The sequence below is a fragment of the Talpa europaea genome (genome assembly GCF_964194135.1).
Source record: "Talpa europaea genome assembly, chromosome: 11".
Classification (NCBI taxonomy): Eukaryota; Metazoa; Chordata; class Mammalia; order Eulipotyphla; family Talpidae; genus Talpa; species Talpa europaea.
Window position 1 is genome coordinate 18,859,456 of NC_140078.1, and position 15,880 is coordinate 18,875,335.

Sequence of the window (15,880 nt, forward strand, 5' to 3'; positions counted from 1 at the left end):
CCCAAGCCCGCCTGAGGGGCTCTTTTAAGCTGCTGGATGGCTGAACCCACACAGCCCTTCTCTGAATTCGCTCTGCCTTCGTGCCCTCCCCTAGAGCTTCTGCGGGGCTCCTTTATCACACCCTCAGTTATGCCCACCAACCCCACCAGCTGGGTGCCCAGGCGCAGGCACAGAGCCCGACCCACCCTAATACCCAGAGCACACCACGGGCCAGTGGGTGCTAAACAAATGCCGGAGACAAAGGTTTATGGCCAAATGACCTTCACAAAAACCCACCCAGAACAAAACTACAGGATCTCTCCCAACTGCCACCAGAGGCAATGATAACTTTAATAGTGTGTGCGTGTGTGTGTGTGTGAGTGCGTGTGCGTGTGTGTAGGCCAGCGAAGGTAGGGGACATCTTCTTTCTGCACCTTTCAAAGAAAGGTCCCATTCAGCCCCTCCCAGGAAGAGGGCATGGCTGCCCCAGAATTCCCAGCAGGATTTGTTCCTCTTAGATCAGTGAAAAGGAAAATGGAAATATAAAAAATAATAACTGAGCCCCTGGAAGGTGCTTGCAGATGGGGGCGGCAGGACCAGGGCCCTCTCCTGAAGCTGGCTCTGGTTGGCTGGGCGAGTGGCAGGTAACTAACGGGCTCTCAGGGGACTGGCAGGCCAGGCAGGCTGGCGTGGGGAGCTGGAGGGGCGGGTTGTCACTGGAGGGCACGTCTGTTGTGTTTGTCTTCCTCCTGGCAGCCTGGGCAGGGAGGCCTGGGTCCTCTTTCTCTGCCTCCCAGGCAGGTGGTCCCTTGGGGAAGGCTTATTATTGGTCTGGGAGCCAGGGTGGAGGCTGGTGAGGCCCGGGCTGCCAGGGGCATGCAAAGGGGACTGACATGGGCCTCAGGAAGGGTTGGAGAGATTAGCTGGGCTGGAGAGTCCAGGCCTCGTACTCAACTTCAGCATGTAGCCTAGATGGGGGCATGTGCGTGGACTTGCTCCACCTGGACACCGGTGTGGCTAAGGGGACTGCCCATGCTGCCCACTCCCTAGAGGGGAGGTTGGCCCACACAGAGAACCAACCAGTGAGCCAGGGTTGAGGGTCACCTGCCGCCCAGCTCCAGACGTGGGTGGAGTGGGGGATTCTGCCTGAGACCTAAGGAGGAGCTTGGGCCAGGGCTTCCAGCTCCCTGGGGAGGGATAACCAAGATGGGGGGGGGGCACTAAAAGACTGAGGAAGCCTGGATGGCTGAGGGCAATGACCCAGGGTAGGGGACACACACCCAGCCCACCACCTGGTGGGTCACTGACCTGGAAAAACCACACTTCGGCTGTGGACACTAACCCAAGATGGGGGCAAACCCAAGGGGGTACGGAATTGACAGGGTGGGGAGGGCTGACCTAGGCGGGGAGAGCCAATGACCCACAGTCCCTGTGTAGGAAAACGGGAGCTGATTTGGGCTGGAGGAGGGTCCCTAACTCATGGAGGAAGGGGACAATGACCCTGACTCCCCCGGGTCTGGGGTAGAGCAATAATCTAGGCGGGGGGGTGGGGGCGGGAGAAGGTGGGGGGTTCCCTGATTCGCGCGGGCTGGGACGCTGCCCGCCCGGCCTCCCCCTCGGGGATCCGGCCCAGGCGCGCCCCTCGGCCAGACCCCTCGCTCGGGTCCGGCCGGAGGCGGCCGCGGCGCAGATGGGCTGCTGGCGGCCGCCGCGGCAGCGGCGCGGTGATCAGCGCTCCTCGCAGATGGGCCGCCCGCCCTCCGAGCTCGCGGCTCCCCGCTCCCCGCGGCCTGCAGCCCCGTCCCCTGGGCGCGGGGGGAGGCGCCTCCGGATCCGCTCCCCGGCTCCCGCCTCCCTCCCTCGCGGCCCCCGCGCCCCGCGGGCCGGGCCCGGGCGGCCGCCGGCGGGGGAGGGGGAGGGGACAAGTGCACTTTTCGTAACGACCGAATCAATTGTGTGTGAAGAGCCCGCTCCGGCCGGGGACGGGGCTGCGCGCGGGGCGGGCGGCCGGCCGGGGGAGGAGCGCGGAGGGGGAGCGGGGAGCGGGGGAGCGGGGGAGGGAGGGAGGCCGGCGCGGGGCGGCCCCGCTCGCTCGGGCCGGGCGAGGCCGGGGAGGGAGCGAGGGGGGCGGGGAGGGAGGCCGGCCGGCCGGGCCGGGCCGGGGGCTGAACGCACTAATGGAGGGGCTCCGCCACGGAAAGTTCAAAGCGCAGCGGCGCCCCGGGAGCGGCCGCCCCCCCCAGCCCCCACCCGCCGCAGAACAATGAGGTCCCGGCGGGGGAGCCGCGGGGCCCGCGCCGCACGCCCTCGCCAGGGCGCCCCGGGCCGGAGGGGACGCCCCCGCCCGGCCGCCCGCCCGCCTCCTCCCGCCCGGCGGCTGCGGTTCCCCGCCCCCTCCCCCGCGCCACCCCGCCCGGACCGGGCCGGCCCCGGGGACGGGGGAGGGGAGGGGATGGATAGGTCAGGCCGCCCCCGTCCCGGGGAGGGGGGAGCCGGGGGCCCGGGGGGCGGAGGGGGCGCCCCACCCACCCGCGGAAGGCTGCTCCTGCGCCAGGCTGCGGCTCGGACCGCCCCTCCCCGAGCCGGCCCCGGGTGGGGTCGCGCAGACAGTGCCCGGGCGGGCCCCCTCCCCGGCGCTGGGCAGCCGAGTGGACTCCCCGTCCCGCGGCCGCCCTGCCCACCCCCTCCCGCGGCACCACCCTAGACACACACACAGACGCACACACACATGCACACACAGACAGACACACACACACACACACACACACACACACCGCCCAGCCGGCCCGGGGGCGGGAGAGCGAGGCGCCCGGGACAGGCAGCCCCGGGGCGGGCGGGGGGGAGGCTCGGGCTCCGGAGCAGCCGCCTGCTGGCGGGGGGAGGGGACGCGGGGACGGAACATGCTGGGGTGAGAAGCCCGGGACAGCCCGCCCGACGCGGCCACGGCCGGGCAGCGGCGCAGAGGGGGGCAGGGACGCCCCGAGCCCGGAGCGCTGCCCCGGCGGGCGCCAGGGAGGGCGGGCGAGCAGGGACGCGTGCGCCCCGGGCGGGCCGGGCCGACGGACAGCCCCGGGGACACACGTTCGGACACACACCCACACCCACACCCCGCCCCCGCCCCCGCCCGCCCCGACCCGACCCCGCGCGGGACCGGCCAGCGGCCGCCGCGCGCGCACTCACCGAGCCCGTCTTGACCGGCACATACACCACTTGGCCCATCTTGGGTTCCCGGCCGCTGCCCAGGCGGAAGCCCTTGGAGCGCACCCAGAACTGGAACTTGCCTTTCTCGCCGGCCGCGGGGCCGCTGCCCGCGCCGGTCCCGCCGCCGCCCTGCAGGACCTCGGCGATCCGCTGGTATTTGCTGCGCGTCACCGTCTTGGTCTTGGCCGAGTCGCCGTAGGTGCGCAGGCACCAGTCCCGGAACTGGCGGCCCAGCTCCGAGTCCCCGGGGCTGCGCTCGCGCTCCCAGCCCCCGCGCAGCAGCAGCGTCGGCTTCGGCATCCTCCCGCCGCGCCCGGCGCCCTCGGGGGCGGGCCGGCCGCCGGGCCGCCCGGTGCCGGGGCTGGGCTGGGCCGGGCCGGGCCGGGCCGGGCCGGGCGCGCCGCGGCCGGGGCTGTCCCGCGGGGTGGCGCGGGCGCGGCTGCTCGCTGGGCGCGGGCGGCGGCCGGACGCGCGGGGCTGCGGCGCGCTCTGTCCTGCTCGGGCGGCGGCGGCGGCGTTGGCGGCGGCGGCTCCGGCTCGCCTCCTGCTCCGCCTCCTCCTCCCCCCGGCCGGGATGCAGGAGCGATGGAGGCAGCGCCGGGCCCGGAGGTGCAGAGGGGGCGGGCCGCCCCGCGGGCGGCCGGGGGAGGCGGGAGGCGGGGAGCGGCCCCGGGCGCGGAGGGCGAGACCGAGCCTGGGCGCGGGCGGCGGCGCGGCTGTCAGCTCGCGCGGCTCATCCTGCTCCGGCTCCGGCTCCCGCTGCCGCGGCTCTTCCTCCTCCTCCTCCTCCTCCCGCGCCCGCCTCCACCACGCCGCGGGATCCCACCTGTTAGAGCGGCGCAGCCCTCGCCACCCCCCTCCCTCCCGCGCCCGCCCGCGGGGCCCAGCCCCCGCCCCGGCCCGGCCCCCGGGGGAGCTGGGGCCGCCGCGCCCGCCGCCGCCGGGAGGGCAGGAGCCGCGGGCGCGCGGCGCCCGGCCCTGGGACCTAGTTCCCTCCGGCCGGGCCTGGTCCCGAGCCACGCAGGCCGCGCTCGGCCCGGACCGGGCAGCCTCCCCAGGGGGAGGGCGCAGACCCCGCCCGGCCACGAGCGAACCTGTCTCCCCGGGCAGCGACGCCTGATTTGCGCCCCTCACCGGGCGGTACCAGGCGGACGCCCTTCCCTCCCTTGCGCAGCCCAGCCGGCCTGACCTCTCCCGCTGGAGCCCAGGGCCAGCAGGGCTAGGTTCCCCAGGGGAACCCCAAACCGCCGCCCTTAGGGGGCCCCAAACTTCCCTGCCGCACCCGGAATCCCTCTGAAGTTTGGCCAGCCTTGCCTCTACCAGCCTCGCTGCTCTGGGACAGCCTCAGGCCCCCAGGAAGCCATCTACCTTGGCCATGGCTGCACTCGGGCCAACAACCCCACCAGGGCTTCAGGCCGTGCTCAGCACACCCACAAATGCATCCTGAGACACCCTGTCTTCGTGGGTGCACCTTGCCCTAGATTTTCTTGCCGAGTAAACTCCCTGCTATCCCCCCGCCTCCGAGAGCAGGGCTGACCTTGAGTAGAAACTGGCCCCCTCCCCGTTAATGAAATTACTAACATAAATAAAGCCACAGGCCAATAACCTCAGGATTTCTGCCCTCATTTCTACCAGGCCCTAGGAATTGTGTTTCTCTCCCTCCTGTTCCCTGGGGTCCACCCCCACATCCCCAGGCCACTCTGTAGGCAAGTCACCTCCCACACCTAAGGCCCAGATTTAGGCTAATAATACAGGACAATTTTCTGCCTAGAAATTACTGGCTGCCCCATCCCAAGGCCCCCCACCCTGAGACCTACAGTTTGCCTGGCACCTCTAACAGAGGGGACCGACTCTTTAGAGACCAATCAAGGCCTGGGGCTCTGAGAACTGTGGCCTGACCTGCTCAAGGTCATGCAGGGAGGAGAGCTGAGTTTCAGTTCAGGTCTGTCTGGCTCCTGCTACTACTTCATACACCAAGTCCCCCCACCACCACCACCATCCCAATGAAAGGGATCCCCACACAATATATGCCTGTTCACGCCCCTGGGTAGACAAGGAGCTCCAGATACTCAGAATCCACGTCTGACTCATCCCTCTATCCCAGGCCCTAGCGCAGCACCTGGCACACAGTAGGTGCCAATAAATGCTGAAAGAACCCAGAGGTCTTCTAAGTCCCAACCTCTCTTTGCATTTCACATGGGAGATTTATTTTTAGATAATTTACATTTCCATGTTACTTTATATACACTAACAACTCCATAGTCATTTTCCCTCTTTATCTTTTCAAGAGCTCTTTTTGGTTCCATATTGGCATGCCCATTTTGCAGGGGCATCTGCAAGATTTGGAAGCGTGGCTTTTCCAATACTTACCCCTACAGCTGACTCCCTTCCCAAGAACAAAGGTGCACCAGCCCAGCAATGCTAATGATCACTTTCAGCAAGGGTGCCCTGGTGCCCAGGTGGTAGGGCCCTGCTTGCGTCTGGGAGGGCCCTGCTTGCGTCTGGGTCTCTTTGTCCAGTGCCATGACCCGCTTCAGTAACCAGTAGCCCTGACCACCTCTCCATGCAATATAAGCCTGTTTGCCTTTCACAACCTAAAAACCTGGTTGTCAATCTTGGGCTGGCAACCAGCGTAGCGGAAGTATAGCCAAAAGAACATAAGCTTCCGGTAGGACAAAACAGACTTGGAATTGAGCCCTGACTACTATTTCTATGGCTTTCTTCATATCCACAAGTCCCGCTGACTGCTTCCCATCTGAATGAACCCATCAGTGCACCCCTTTACTGGGTGATCTCCGGTGGGTCACTGAACCCTAACTTCATCATCTGTTTTTGGATAGGATGTTACAGACAAAAAGGTTTACCAGAATAATCTATGTGAGAGTGCCAGCTGTATAACAGCTGCCCAATAAATGCCATTTGTCTCTTCCTTAGAGGTTGCAAAGTACTCAAGATGGAAGATGAGCATTTGTTGGTGTTTTCTATGTTTCACTCATTCAACGGACATTTCCTGAGCAGCCATTATGTACCAGGTGCTGGGTATAGAGCCAGGGGATCCCCAGGGTCTCTGCCCTCTTGGAGGTCACTCATAGGTGGGGAAGATGGCCATGGAACAAAACAACTATCAACAATTACTGCTTGGGGGAGGGGCTGTGACAGAAACAGGGAGCTGTGATGGCTAGCAAATAATGGATGAAGGGACTGCTTTTCTTAAAAGGATCAGGGAAGACCCCTCTGGGGGGTAGCTTTGGAGCAGTGACTTAAATGATAAGGAACCAGCCATGGTATGTTCTGAGGGAAGAATATTCCAGGCAGAGGGAACAGCATATGCAAAGGTTCTGAGTTGGGAAAGAGCATGGCATTGTCCAGAGCTGAAAGGCGGCCAGTGTGGCTAGAGTGAAGTAAGCTGAGGAGGAGCTAGAAGACAGGAGACTGTGGGAAAAGAGGCTCACACTGCAAGACAGGAGACCGTTTGGGTTGCATTCCAGATGTGATGGGAAGCCACTGGTGAATATTAAACAAGGAAGAGACTGAGGACTACAGAGGAAGTGAGGCATGGAAGGCTGCTGCCATGGCCCAAGGGTCTGTGGTCAAGGGTGTGGTGGTCAGAGGTCAGTGGCCTTGTTCATGGGACACCAGGCACATCTCAGCCTCTTGCCCCGAGAGGGTGCTGGGAAGAGTGCGGTGACAGCCATGGCCCCATTTTGGTGGAAACTGATCCCTGGGCTTCTGACCTGTTCGTGTCAGTGATATCCTATAATGGGGGGTCCTTTAGCGTGCTGGGTGGAAGGCAATTTTTCACAATGCCCAGCTTTAAGGAGTGGGGAAAGAATAGGCAGAGTTCCAGGGGCAACTGTTCCTCCTTTCTTCCCATTCCAGACACCTGCCAGAGGACAAAGTCGGGCCGCCCATTTATCATAGGTCAGTGGGTAGCCGGGCTGTTTTTTATCCTTAGTCCAGATGTCCAGGAGAGGCTCAAATTGAAGCACAGGGAACCCAGGCCTCCAGGACGCACATCCACTCATTATTGACCCAATGCTGGCCACAGGGATTAGCGTGCAGTCCAAACTCTGCTTTTCACAGATGGGAAAACTGAGGGGAAGCAAAGAGGCCCACACCGCCAGGCAGAGTGGGGCAACGGCCTTTGCCTGGTTTGGCCCAGTTTCTCCGCTTTTCTCTGACCCTGGGCCCAATTGATGGGAATGAGTGTAATTCAAAGGTGAGGTGAGCAGACCCAGTCTGAGGCAGGGCAGAGTGGCAGGCCAGGGTGGGGCAGAGTGACTCAGGTGTCCCCAGAGGCTGGCCACCAAAGTTTGAGAGGAGCAGAGAGACTCAGGAGCCTTGGGGAAGGGTCGTTTCCACTGTCAGGTGCGGATGCCATTTCCATCAATGACTCTGATGGCCATTGCCAGCCACCATGTCCCCTTGCAGTACACCTGGCCATAGTCCCCTACCTGACCAGCTGCTCCAGATTTGCCTCACCCAGAAAGTTTCCTGACTCCCCACCCCTAGGTTTGGTTCAGGGGCTTCCATGGTTGCTCACTGGTCCCCGGGGTCTCCCCATCCTAACTCTGACCACTGTTTGGCGAGTACCTGGCTGCCCGTACCTGCCAGTGCGCAGCTGAGGTGAGGTTTAATAATCATTGAATAACTGAATCAATGCATGAGCGAATGAATGAATGCTGGGCTTGTTCTCCAAATGCACCTCTCGAACTGAAGTCTACAGCATTTTCACCACACTGCTCTGCCTACCCCTAGCCAATGACTACAACATTTAGGGTGCTCCTCCCAGCAGGTCCTGCTGTCAAGTGATCTTACCCAAGTTCCTTCATCTCTCTAAGCCTCAGTTTCTAGTGCCAGTAAAATGGGGATAATGATTATACCTAACCACAGAACTGAGAACAGGCACTCAATAAACATTACCTCCTTCTCCTCCTGTGTCTGTCTGCCATGTACTCTGCTGTTTATTTGAGTGTCCCCTGTGTCAGATGCCATGCTGGGTGCTGGGAATGCAGCAATAGGCAAATGGGCCTGGGCCTGGCCCTCATGAAGCTTGGGGACTGGCTGACTTTTAAAGATCATGACAAATGGATTGAGAATTAGAAAACAAAAGGCACCATGAAAACTCCCGGAGGAGGCTGGGTTGAGAGTCTCTGAAGCCCTAGCCCTGCCCTAAGGCTCACTGGACAGAGGCACTTGACAACGAGAAGGGGAGGGAGGAGACTATCTCAGGCTGTAACTGCCCTGGTGCCTGCAGAGCCACAGCTGATGAGGACAGCTTCTGCCCACCGTGCTGAATGTGAGGACCCCTTGACTACAGCATCTTTTTCCAGAAACTAAAACAAAGAAATAAGGAATTTCAGTCAAATGCCACTTTCCTAGAGGAGCGCTCCTTGACCACACTTTCGAGAGGTGAAGGTATCCCCTTGCCCTGCTTTATTCCACTCAGCACCGCCATCCGCAGACAGGATGTGTATTTATTTGTTTCCCTGTGTCTGTGCATCTCACACACTGGAATGGACCTTCCAAAAGGAGAGGGAGGGGCTATCTCGCTGACTGCAGTATCTCCAATGTCTGGGACAATCTGGCACATAGTAGGTGTTCAGTACATACTTGTTAAATGAATGAATGAAGAAACTCTGTGTGTGTGTGTTAAGTAAAAACTTACAATAAGACCCAGGAAGATTTATGCCAAATTGGAAAGGAAAGAGGCTTTTCTTTCTGAAGTTAATTTTGTCTGTTACAAGTCACTTTCCTTCACTGAGCCTCAGTTTCCTCATCTGTGCAGTGGAGCTAGTACTGATTTGCAGAGTCATTGTGTGATGTCAATCAGATATGGTGCAAAGTGCCCAAATGGGGCCTGGCACACAGTAGGTGCCCTATTAGCAGCTCTGTTTGTTATTTTGGAGGAGCCCTAGGTAGGGGAGGCCTATCAGTGGGGATCCCCTGGGCCTGGCTTCCTGCAGGACACAGAGGAAGCTGACACTGGATCTGTCCCGTCATCTGAACTCTCCAGTAATTTATTGATGCTGGATGCTGGCACCTAGCAGCTCTCCAGGTCAGCCTCAGGGAGCAGGTGTGGGGCCATCGGGACCTACCCCTTCCTTCGCCAGGAGTGATGGGGTGGGGAGAATGGGCCTGCCTGGCCCAGCAACACTGATATGACAATTCTTATAAATGCCCTACTATGTGCCAGATACTAGTGGGTAAAACCAGATGGCCTGAGTTCATAGAGGGTGAGACGCACATAACTCATAATTTGAGTATCAGCAAAAACAGAGGGAGTCACACAAGGTCCTAATATGTGCTGGGAACCTTGTTCATATGTATAACCATACTTAGGCATCAGTGAGGACTTTTTCATATTTTATAGGTCAGATAATGTCATCAGGGAGAGGCCAACTGATGTGTTCAAGGTCACACAGCTAGTGAGTGGCAGAGAGAGAGAGTTGGAACCCAGATCTGACCTACCCCAGATCCCAGGCTCAAGTCACCTTGCCCTCATCAGCTGGCTGGGCTCAGGGGCATATAATAAAAAACAACAACCCTAAATCAAGAGCTCTAGGAGTTGGAAAGTAAGTGGAGGCCCATTCCCCTGGAGGCTTCCTGGAGGTAAAGATCTTTAATTGGCCTTCAGCAGATGGGTGGAAATACTAAAGAGGGGAGTATTTCAGGGGGAAGAGAAAAGGCAGAGCAAAGAAGAGGGGAGTGTTGTGTGTAAAGTGTGGTGGGCGTGCCCCCTTGGGACAGCAGAGGGGCCCAATAAGAGGGCAGTGGGTACACCGGGACCTTGAATGCTGGCTAGGCCTTCGGGCCTCAGGGCTGGGCCGTGGGAAGCCATGGGATCATTGAGCAATAAAGTCACCCTTTCCCCCTGACCTGTATATTCCAAGAGGCTGGCCAGTTAGGCCAGAGGGGGCCTGGCATTGAGGGACCTCTCGCTCTTGGTTCCAGCCTGACCTCCTTCCACTCTCTTTCCCTGGCCCTCCAGGCCAGGCATGCTCACTGGCTGGAAGGCAAGTCCTCTCCCTCTTACTCCACATCTCTGTATGAAAGCCTCTGCTCCCCAAGTGCCCACTCAGCCACCCAGATCCTACCACCACCCAGGTCTTACTCCCAGGCCCATTTCTCCCTTGACGTGCCCACCACACCAGCCCTCACTTCTGTGCCACTGCCTCAGAGATCTGAGCTGGGCAAGGGCCCACCCACCATTAAAGGCAGCACTGTCCACAGTGTCTAGCAATATTCCCCACCGACCTGAAGTTCCTTTGAGAAACTGCCCCTTCTCCATATTCAGAGGACGAAGCTGGAAGAGGCCGACTTGAGCCCTGGCCTTCCCCTAGACCACTGTGATGGTGGACAGACTTCTGACTGCACCATTTGAGCTGCTGGATTCAGTTGTACCTGAAAACCCTTCGTATTTTCACCAAGGTCCCTTTGTGCTGGATCACTTGCAATCCAAAGATCCTCATCAGCTATACCATCTGTTCCAAGCTACTGGGACCTCCTCTGGTCTGGCCCAGACCCTCCTCAGTATACCAGACTCCTGGCCTGTCAGTTTTTCCCTCTACCCCAACCCAAAGGGTCTCATCTCTCAGTTATGATCTGTTATTCCCCAGAATAAAGTCCAAACTCCTCTGCTTAGCTTTTAAAGTCTTTCATGGTCCTGTTCCTGTCTACCAGGCACAATGAACTCTCCACTCCTCCAAACAATAAACCCTCACATGACAATGACTTGTAGATGCTGCTCTCCCCACTGAGACTCTCCTTCCCCTCCAAATCTCTTCCTGGCACACTCCTACTCATCCCTCAAAACCCCATTTGGTTGTCACCCTGTCTGCCATACTTCTCTTGACCCCCAGAAGGGTGAGATGACACTTCCCCCTGGCACCTCGAGCTCCCTTGTTGGTCTCCTTCAGAACAATGACCTCCCAGTTGTTATTATCTTCCACCTGGCTACCTTCCCCCCAGATGCAGAGCTCCTCAAAGACAGGGTCATGTCACTTCTTATCTCCCAAAGGGCCTGTTAATCGTTGTCAACTAATTGACTGACAAGGGACTCAACTCAAGGTTGTACTTGCCTTGAGACCTTGTGAACCATTAGGTAATAAATTTTGCTGGTCAGCTCTTCAGGTTAACCACTCACTGGGTTTTCTTTGCTTTGGGACTTCTCAGAGCCTTTAGTGTACTAAGGGACAGGATGAACTATGTACCAGCTTAAATCAACTTACCCAACTGCTCCATTTCAGGCAAGGGGAAATTGAGACCCAGAGAGGAACAAGGGCACATTCAGGCACTTGACGGCAGAACTAGGCCTGGGGTCTAGCCTTCCGCACCCTCTCAGTGCTCTTCCCTCTACGCCACTATGTCTCTACCTTCTACTCCTCAGGCCCCCTCTAACTACAAGTCACCTCTGTAGCAAAATGCTAAGAGTGAGGACTCTGGAGCCAGACTGCCTGCATCTGAGTCTTGTGCCCCTCTCACCAGCTGTGTGACCTTGGCCAAGTGACTTAACCTCTCTGAGTTTCAATGTCCTTGTCTGTTAGATGTTGACAATAACCTACCTCATGGGACTTCTGTGAGGGTTCAAATGAAGTTGTCCATGTCAGAGTGCTTGGCACAATACCTGCGCAAAGTAGGCCCACAATAAATTGCCACTAGCATCTCTAGAATCTCAGCTTTCTCAGGAAATACTGGGCACACTGAGCCTTGACATCTTTGGGGAGTTGTGGGTCTCTCTGAAGAAAGGTGCCAACTAAACACTAGGTGCAGGCCAGGCTTACCTCATGCAGTTTGAATCTGGGTCTTAGCGCCAGGCCTGCTCATCTGGGTGTCTGGGTGCCCAGCTGTCCTTCCTTTCTCTTCTTTGATTTGAAAAGAGGCATTTTTGTTTAGAAGACTTTCCCCCATTTCATATTGGCTCTATAAATTGGATTTTGTTGAGTGGTTTCTGACAAGCAAGTCGAACAGTCATGTGTGTAGAGGAAATGCAAGGCCACCTCTGGCCACGGGGGTGGGTCTGAGGCCTTGAGTTCTGCTGGTCTCTGACTGGGAGCTCAGCCCGTGGGCAGCTGCATCCTGGAGAGAGCATGTGTCCTTGGGGTGGTCCAGAAGGACTTCTTTCCTGGGGAATTCTTTCCAGAGGTTTCTCAGAATTTTCCCTTAGAGGAAAGTCTCCAGTGGCAAATGGCCTGGTTACCTTCCCCATCCCACCAAGCAAACCCACACTCTGGATTCAGATTCATGGGGGAGGGGGCGGGATTTTGAAAGTGAAGGAGGGTCCTGAGTTTCCTGTCCCCAGCTCCATCCTCTCCAGATTATAGTCAAGTACCATGAGGAGGGTCACTGTACTTCTCCCTATTTTCAGGCACCTAACAAAGGGTGCTGACCTAATAAAGCAGGAGAGATTTCAGGTAGACAGCAAGAAGGAGCTCTTCCCTGCCAGATAGCGCAAACCTGGGCTCTGTGACCTCGGGAAGGACACTAAGAGGCAAAACAGCCCTGACCAATAATTACTGTGGGACTTCAGGTCAGTGCCTCGCTTTCCCTTGGAGAGCTCACCCACAAGACGGGAATTATAATGTCCATTCCCCATGGGGGATTTCAAATAAGATGGTAAGGTAAGTCTTAGTAGTAGGGGATGGGATCAAATGACCTCCTAAGGTTCCTTTTCCTCTTTTTTGAAAAAAATTCCCAAGGCCAAGGCTCTGGCGTGAGGCCCAGGGACCCAGCGGTAAAGCGTGTGGCTGTGCATCAGGATTCTGGGTCATAGGGTAGGGGTCAATTGATGTTTGGTTTTCTCCCCCTTTTCTTGGGTCATGCCCTGGAGGCAGAAAGAGCCCAGGTTCTCATGTGAGTGTGCCCCCTACTTGCTTTGACCTTGGCCATATCTTTATCAAGCTGAGTCTCAGTTTCAACTCTGTAGTGTGAGGCTTGGATGGTTTCTGAGAACCCTTTTCTCCTGAAACTGTGACACTCAGTAAGGTCTGACCCCTGTTCCCCCGCTTCCCCCACCAGCCATCACACATTTCACTGGGCTTCCTTTGCTTCCTTGAAATTGCCAGAGCCTTGGGAATGGGCCCGTCTCACAAACCACGTGACCCTAGACATGACACCCTCAACCCTCTCCTACCCAGGACGTTTGCCCAAACCCTTCGCCCCTTGCCACAAACTTATCTCATCCTTACAGCTCTCAGCTCAATCACCACTCCCCGAAGACCCCTCCCCCAAGATCTCTTCCACGACTCACTCTCATGGAACTCCGTACCCCTTCTTTATAATAAGGCACCACCAGTGCATTTCACATTTATATGTTTCCTTTGTTGATATCTCTCCTCCCAAGACTACAAATTCTGTGAGGACAAGTGCTGGATCTGTCTTGGTCCCTGCTGTATCTCTGGTGTTCAGTGCTTGGCACAAAGTAGATGCTCAACAAACAGCTATGGAATGAATGGAGGAATGGCCGCCCCATTCTTGGTCAGGAGCTGAGCTGCAGACAGGTTCTACCTTCAGAGGGTAAACTGGGGGTATACTGGCTGCCCCTGATGTTGAAAACTATTTGAAACTCACACCCACACCCATACTCTCTCGTGGGAGGCTCCCAGCCATCTGAGAGCTTGCAAAGATCAGCTCCATTTAGCAGACAAGGCAAGCAGCCCCAAGGGACCCACTGGCTGGAGGAAGGCCACACAACAAATACATGACAAGGCTGGGCTAGGACCCTGGGGGCTTACAAAGCTGGAAGGTTTCTTTTGACAAAGGTGGAAACTGAGGCACAGAGGGAAAAAGGATTGGTTCAAGGTTTTCCTGGTTAGTCAACAGGGAGGTAGGAATGAGAATCAGTGGTCCTTGAATTCGTAGACTTTTCTCCTGCTGGGCTGAGGAAGAGGATCCCTGGGTTTGACCCCAGGGTGATTCTGTGGCTTCAGATGACGGATAACAGCACAGGGAAACCTCAGGGAGAGAATCAGGCCAGGAGAGGCACCCTAAGGGGGATGTCAGGGTAGTGCCAGGCTGTCTGGGTTTGAACCACAGCTCTTTATTCACCAGTTGTGTGATCTTGGTGGGGTTACTTCAACCTCTCTGTGCCTCAGTTTCCTTTTTTTGTAAAGTGAAGGACATCTGGGTTGATGAGTATATATAACACAGCGCTTAGAGCAGGGAGTGGTCGGGGACAACCCCTAGTATATGTGAGCTGTAGAGATGACCTGACCACAGCAGAAAGAAGTAATTGGTTCTTTTCTATGGACCTAGAGACTCGGGCTAAGCCCCAGCTCTCTGCTTTTCATCCTCGGTACTCTACAACCTATTGCATCCTCAAAGCCACCCTAGGAAGCAGGCTCTGTCATGATCCCATCTTGCAGATGTGGAAACCAAGACCTAGGCAAGCAACTTGTCCAAGCCCCACAACCTAAGGCCAGCAGAAGAGGGGATCAAACCCAGAGCCTGCTCTTGTGACTGCTTGGCTCTGAGGGACCTAGAGACCGAAAGACAAAGGGAGATGCGTGGGCCTGGGGAAGGCAGTCTGGGGGAGGTCCAGGCTGGGCCTTGCAGAATTCAGGCAGTGGGTACGGGTGGAAGGCACAGCAAGAGTCCCACTGCCGGGCCTCCCCGGTGGCACAGCGGTTGAGCGCTGGGTTGCGAAGCTGCCCGCGACATCTGCGGCGCTGGTTTGATCCCCGGCTTCTCCCCTGCCTCTGGAGGAGGGTCCCACATGGCGCGCAGACCTCTCCTGCCGCCCGCTGCTCCCCTCAGCAGTGTACTTCAGTCCTTCTGCCTGCTCTGCTCCCCGCTCTGGCTCTGGTGAATTCTCTCACCCTCCTGCTCGTCTGACTGTACCCAGTGCATGTATAAACAAAACAAACAAACAAACAAACAAATAAATAAAAAAAAATGCCTCTATTAAAAAAAAAAAAAACTTAAAAAAAAGAGTCCCACTGCCCTTGGGGCTGGACTTGGGTGTGCCCTGAGCAGAGATCACACATTTGCTTAGTGTCCACTGGGCTCTGGGAGGGCAGGACTGAGGCTGAGGCCCACTCTCGAAGCCCCCAACACAGGCCGTGGGGGGTGCTCAGTGAGTACCTGCTCAATGAGTTGTGTGCCAGGCACCCTACTCCGTTGTTGCCAGACCTCAGCCATGGTGATTCCTGCTCTCCAGGTGGAGAAAACGAGGCTCAGAGCAGGGAAGGGTGTTGTTCAAGGCCACGTAGGTTGGTTTGAATCTTTATCCTCCTCCAGGGCCATGAGCCTAGGGGCCACCCAGCAGAGCAAGTACAAAGGCCCTGCAGCCGGCACCAAGCCTGAACTGAGGCCAGCAAGCTGAACAGAGATGAGGCTGGGGCCAGGCCAGGTGAGGAGTTTGGACTGTAGGCCAGAGTGATAGTAAGTCATTCGACTGGAAAGGTCTGTCCACCCTCTTCGGTTCTAAATGGCCCCTCTTGTTTTGGGGGGCTGACTGGCCTAAAAGAGGATGGAGCTGGAATAGGGAAACCTGGGGGAGGGGGCCTACACTGCACAGCCTGCTCCTGTCTCTGACCTGCATCCTGGCATGCCTACCTGCTGCCTTGACCTCACTACTCAGAGGGCTGAGGGCACCTCAGCAGAACATGTCCAAGCCTGAGAGCCTAACTTCCACCCCAACCCTGCCCCTGCACTGCGTTTCTATCTCATTAAACTCAAATTCCATTCTTCCTGTCCTTAG

The 15,880-nt window shown here is 57.7% G+C and overlaps 1 protein-coding gene across 2 annotated transcripts in view; it reads right to left on the reverse strand.

Moving 5' to 3' along the window:
• Nucleotides 1-3,480, reverse strand: part of NOL4L (nucleolar protein 4 like) — a gene marked incomplete at both ends in the record, with an annotated part of 120,343 nt that extends 116,863 nt beyond the window's left edge. For both annotated transcript variants that reach the window (XM_084246810.1, XM_084246809.1), the window contains one exon: nucleotides 3,160-3,480. In XM_084246810.1, coding sequence (XP_084102936.1) covers nucleotides 3,160-3,480 — 321 coding nt within the window. The remainder of the gene's footprint in view (nucleotides 1-3,159) is intronic.
• Nucleotides 3,481-15,880: the final 12,400 nt, after the last annotated feature.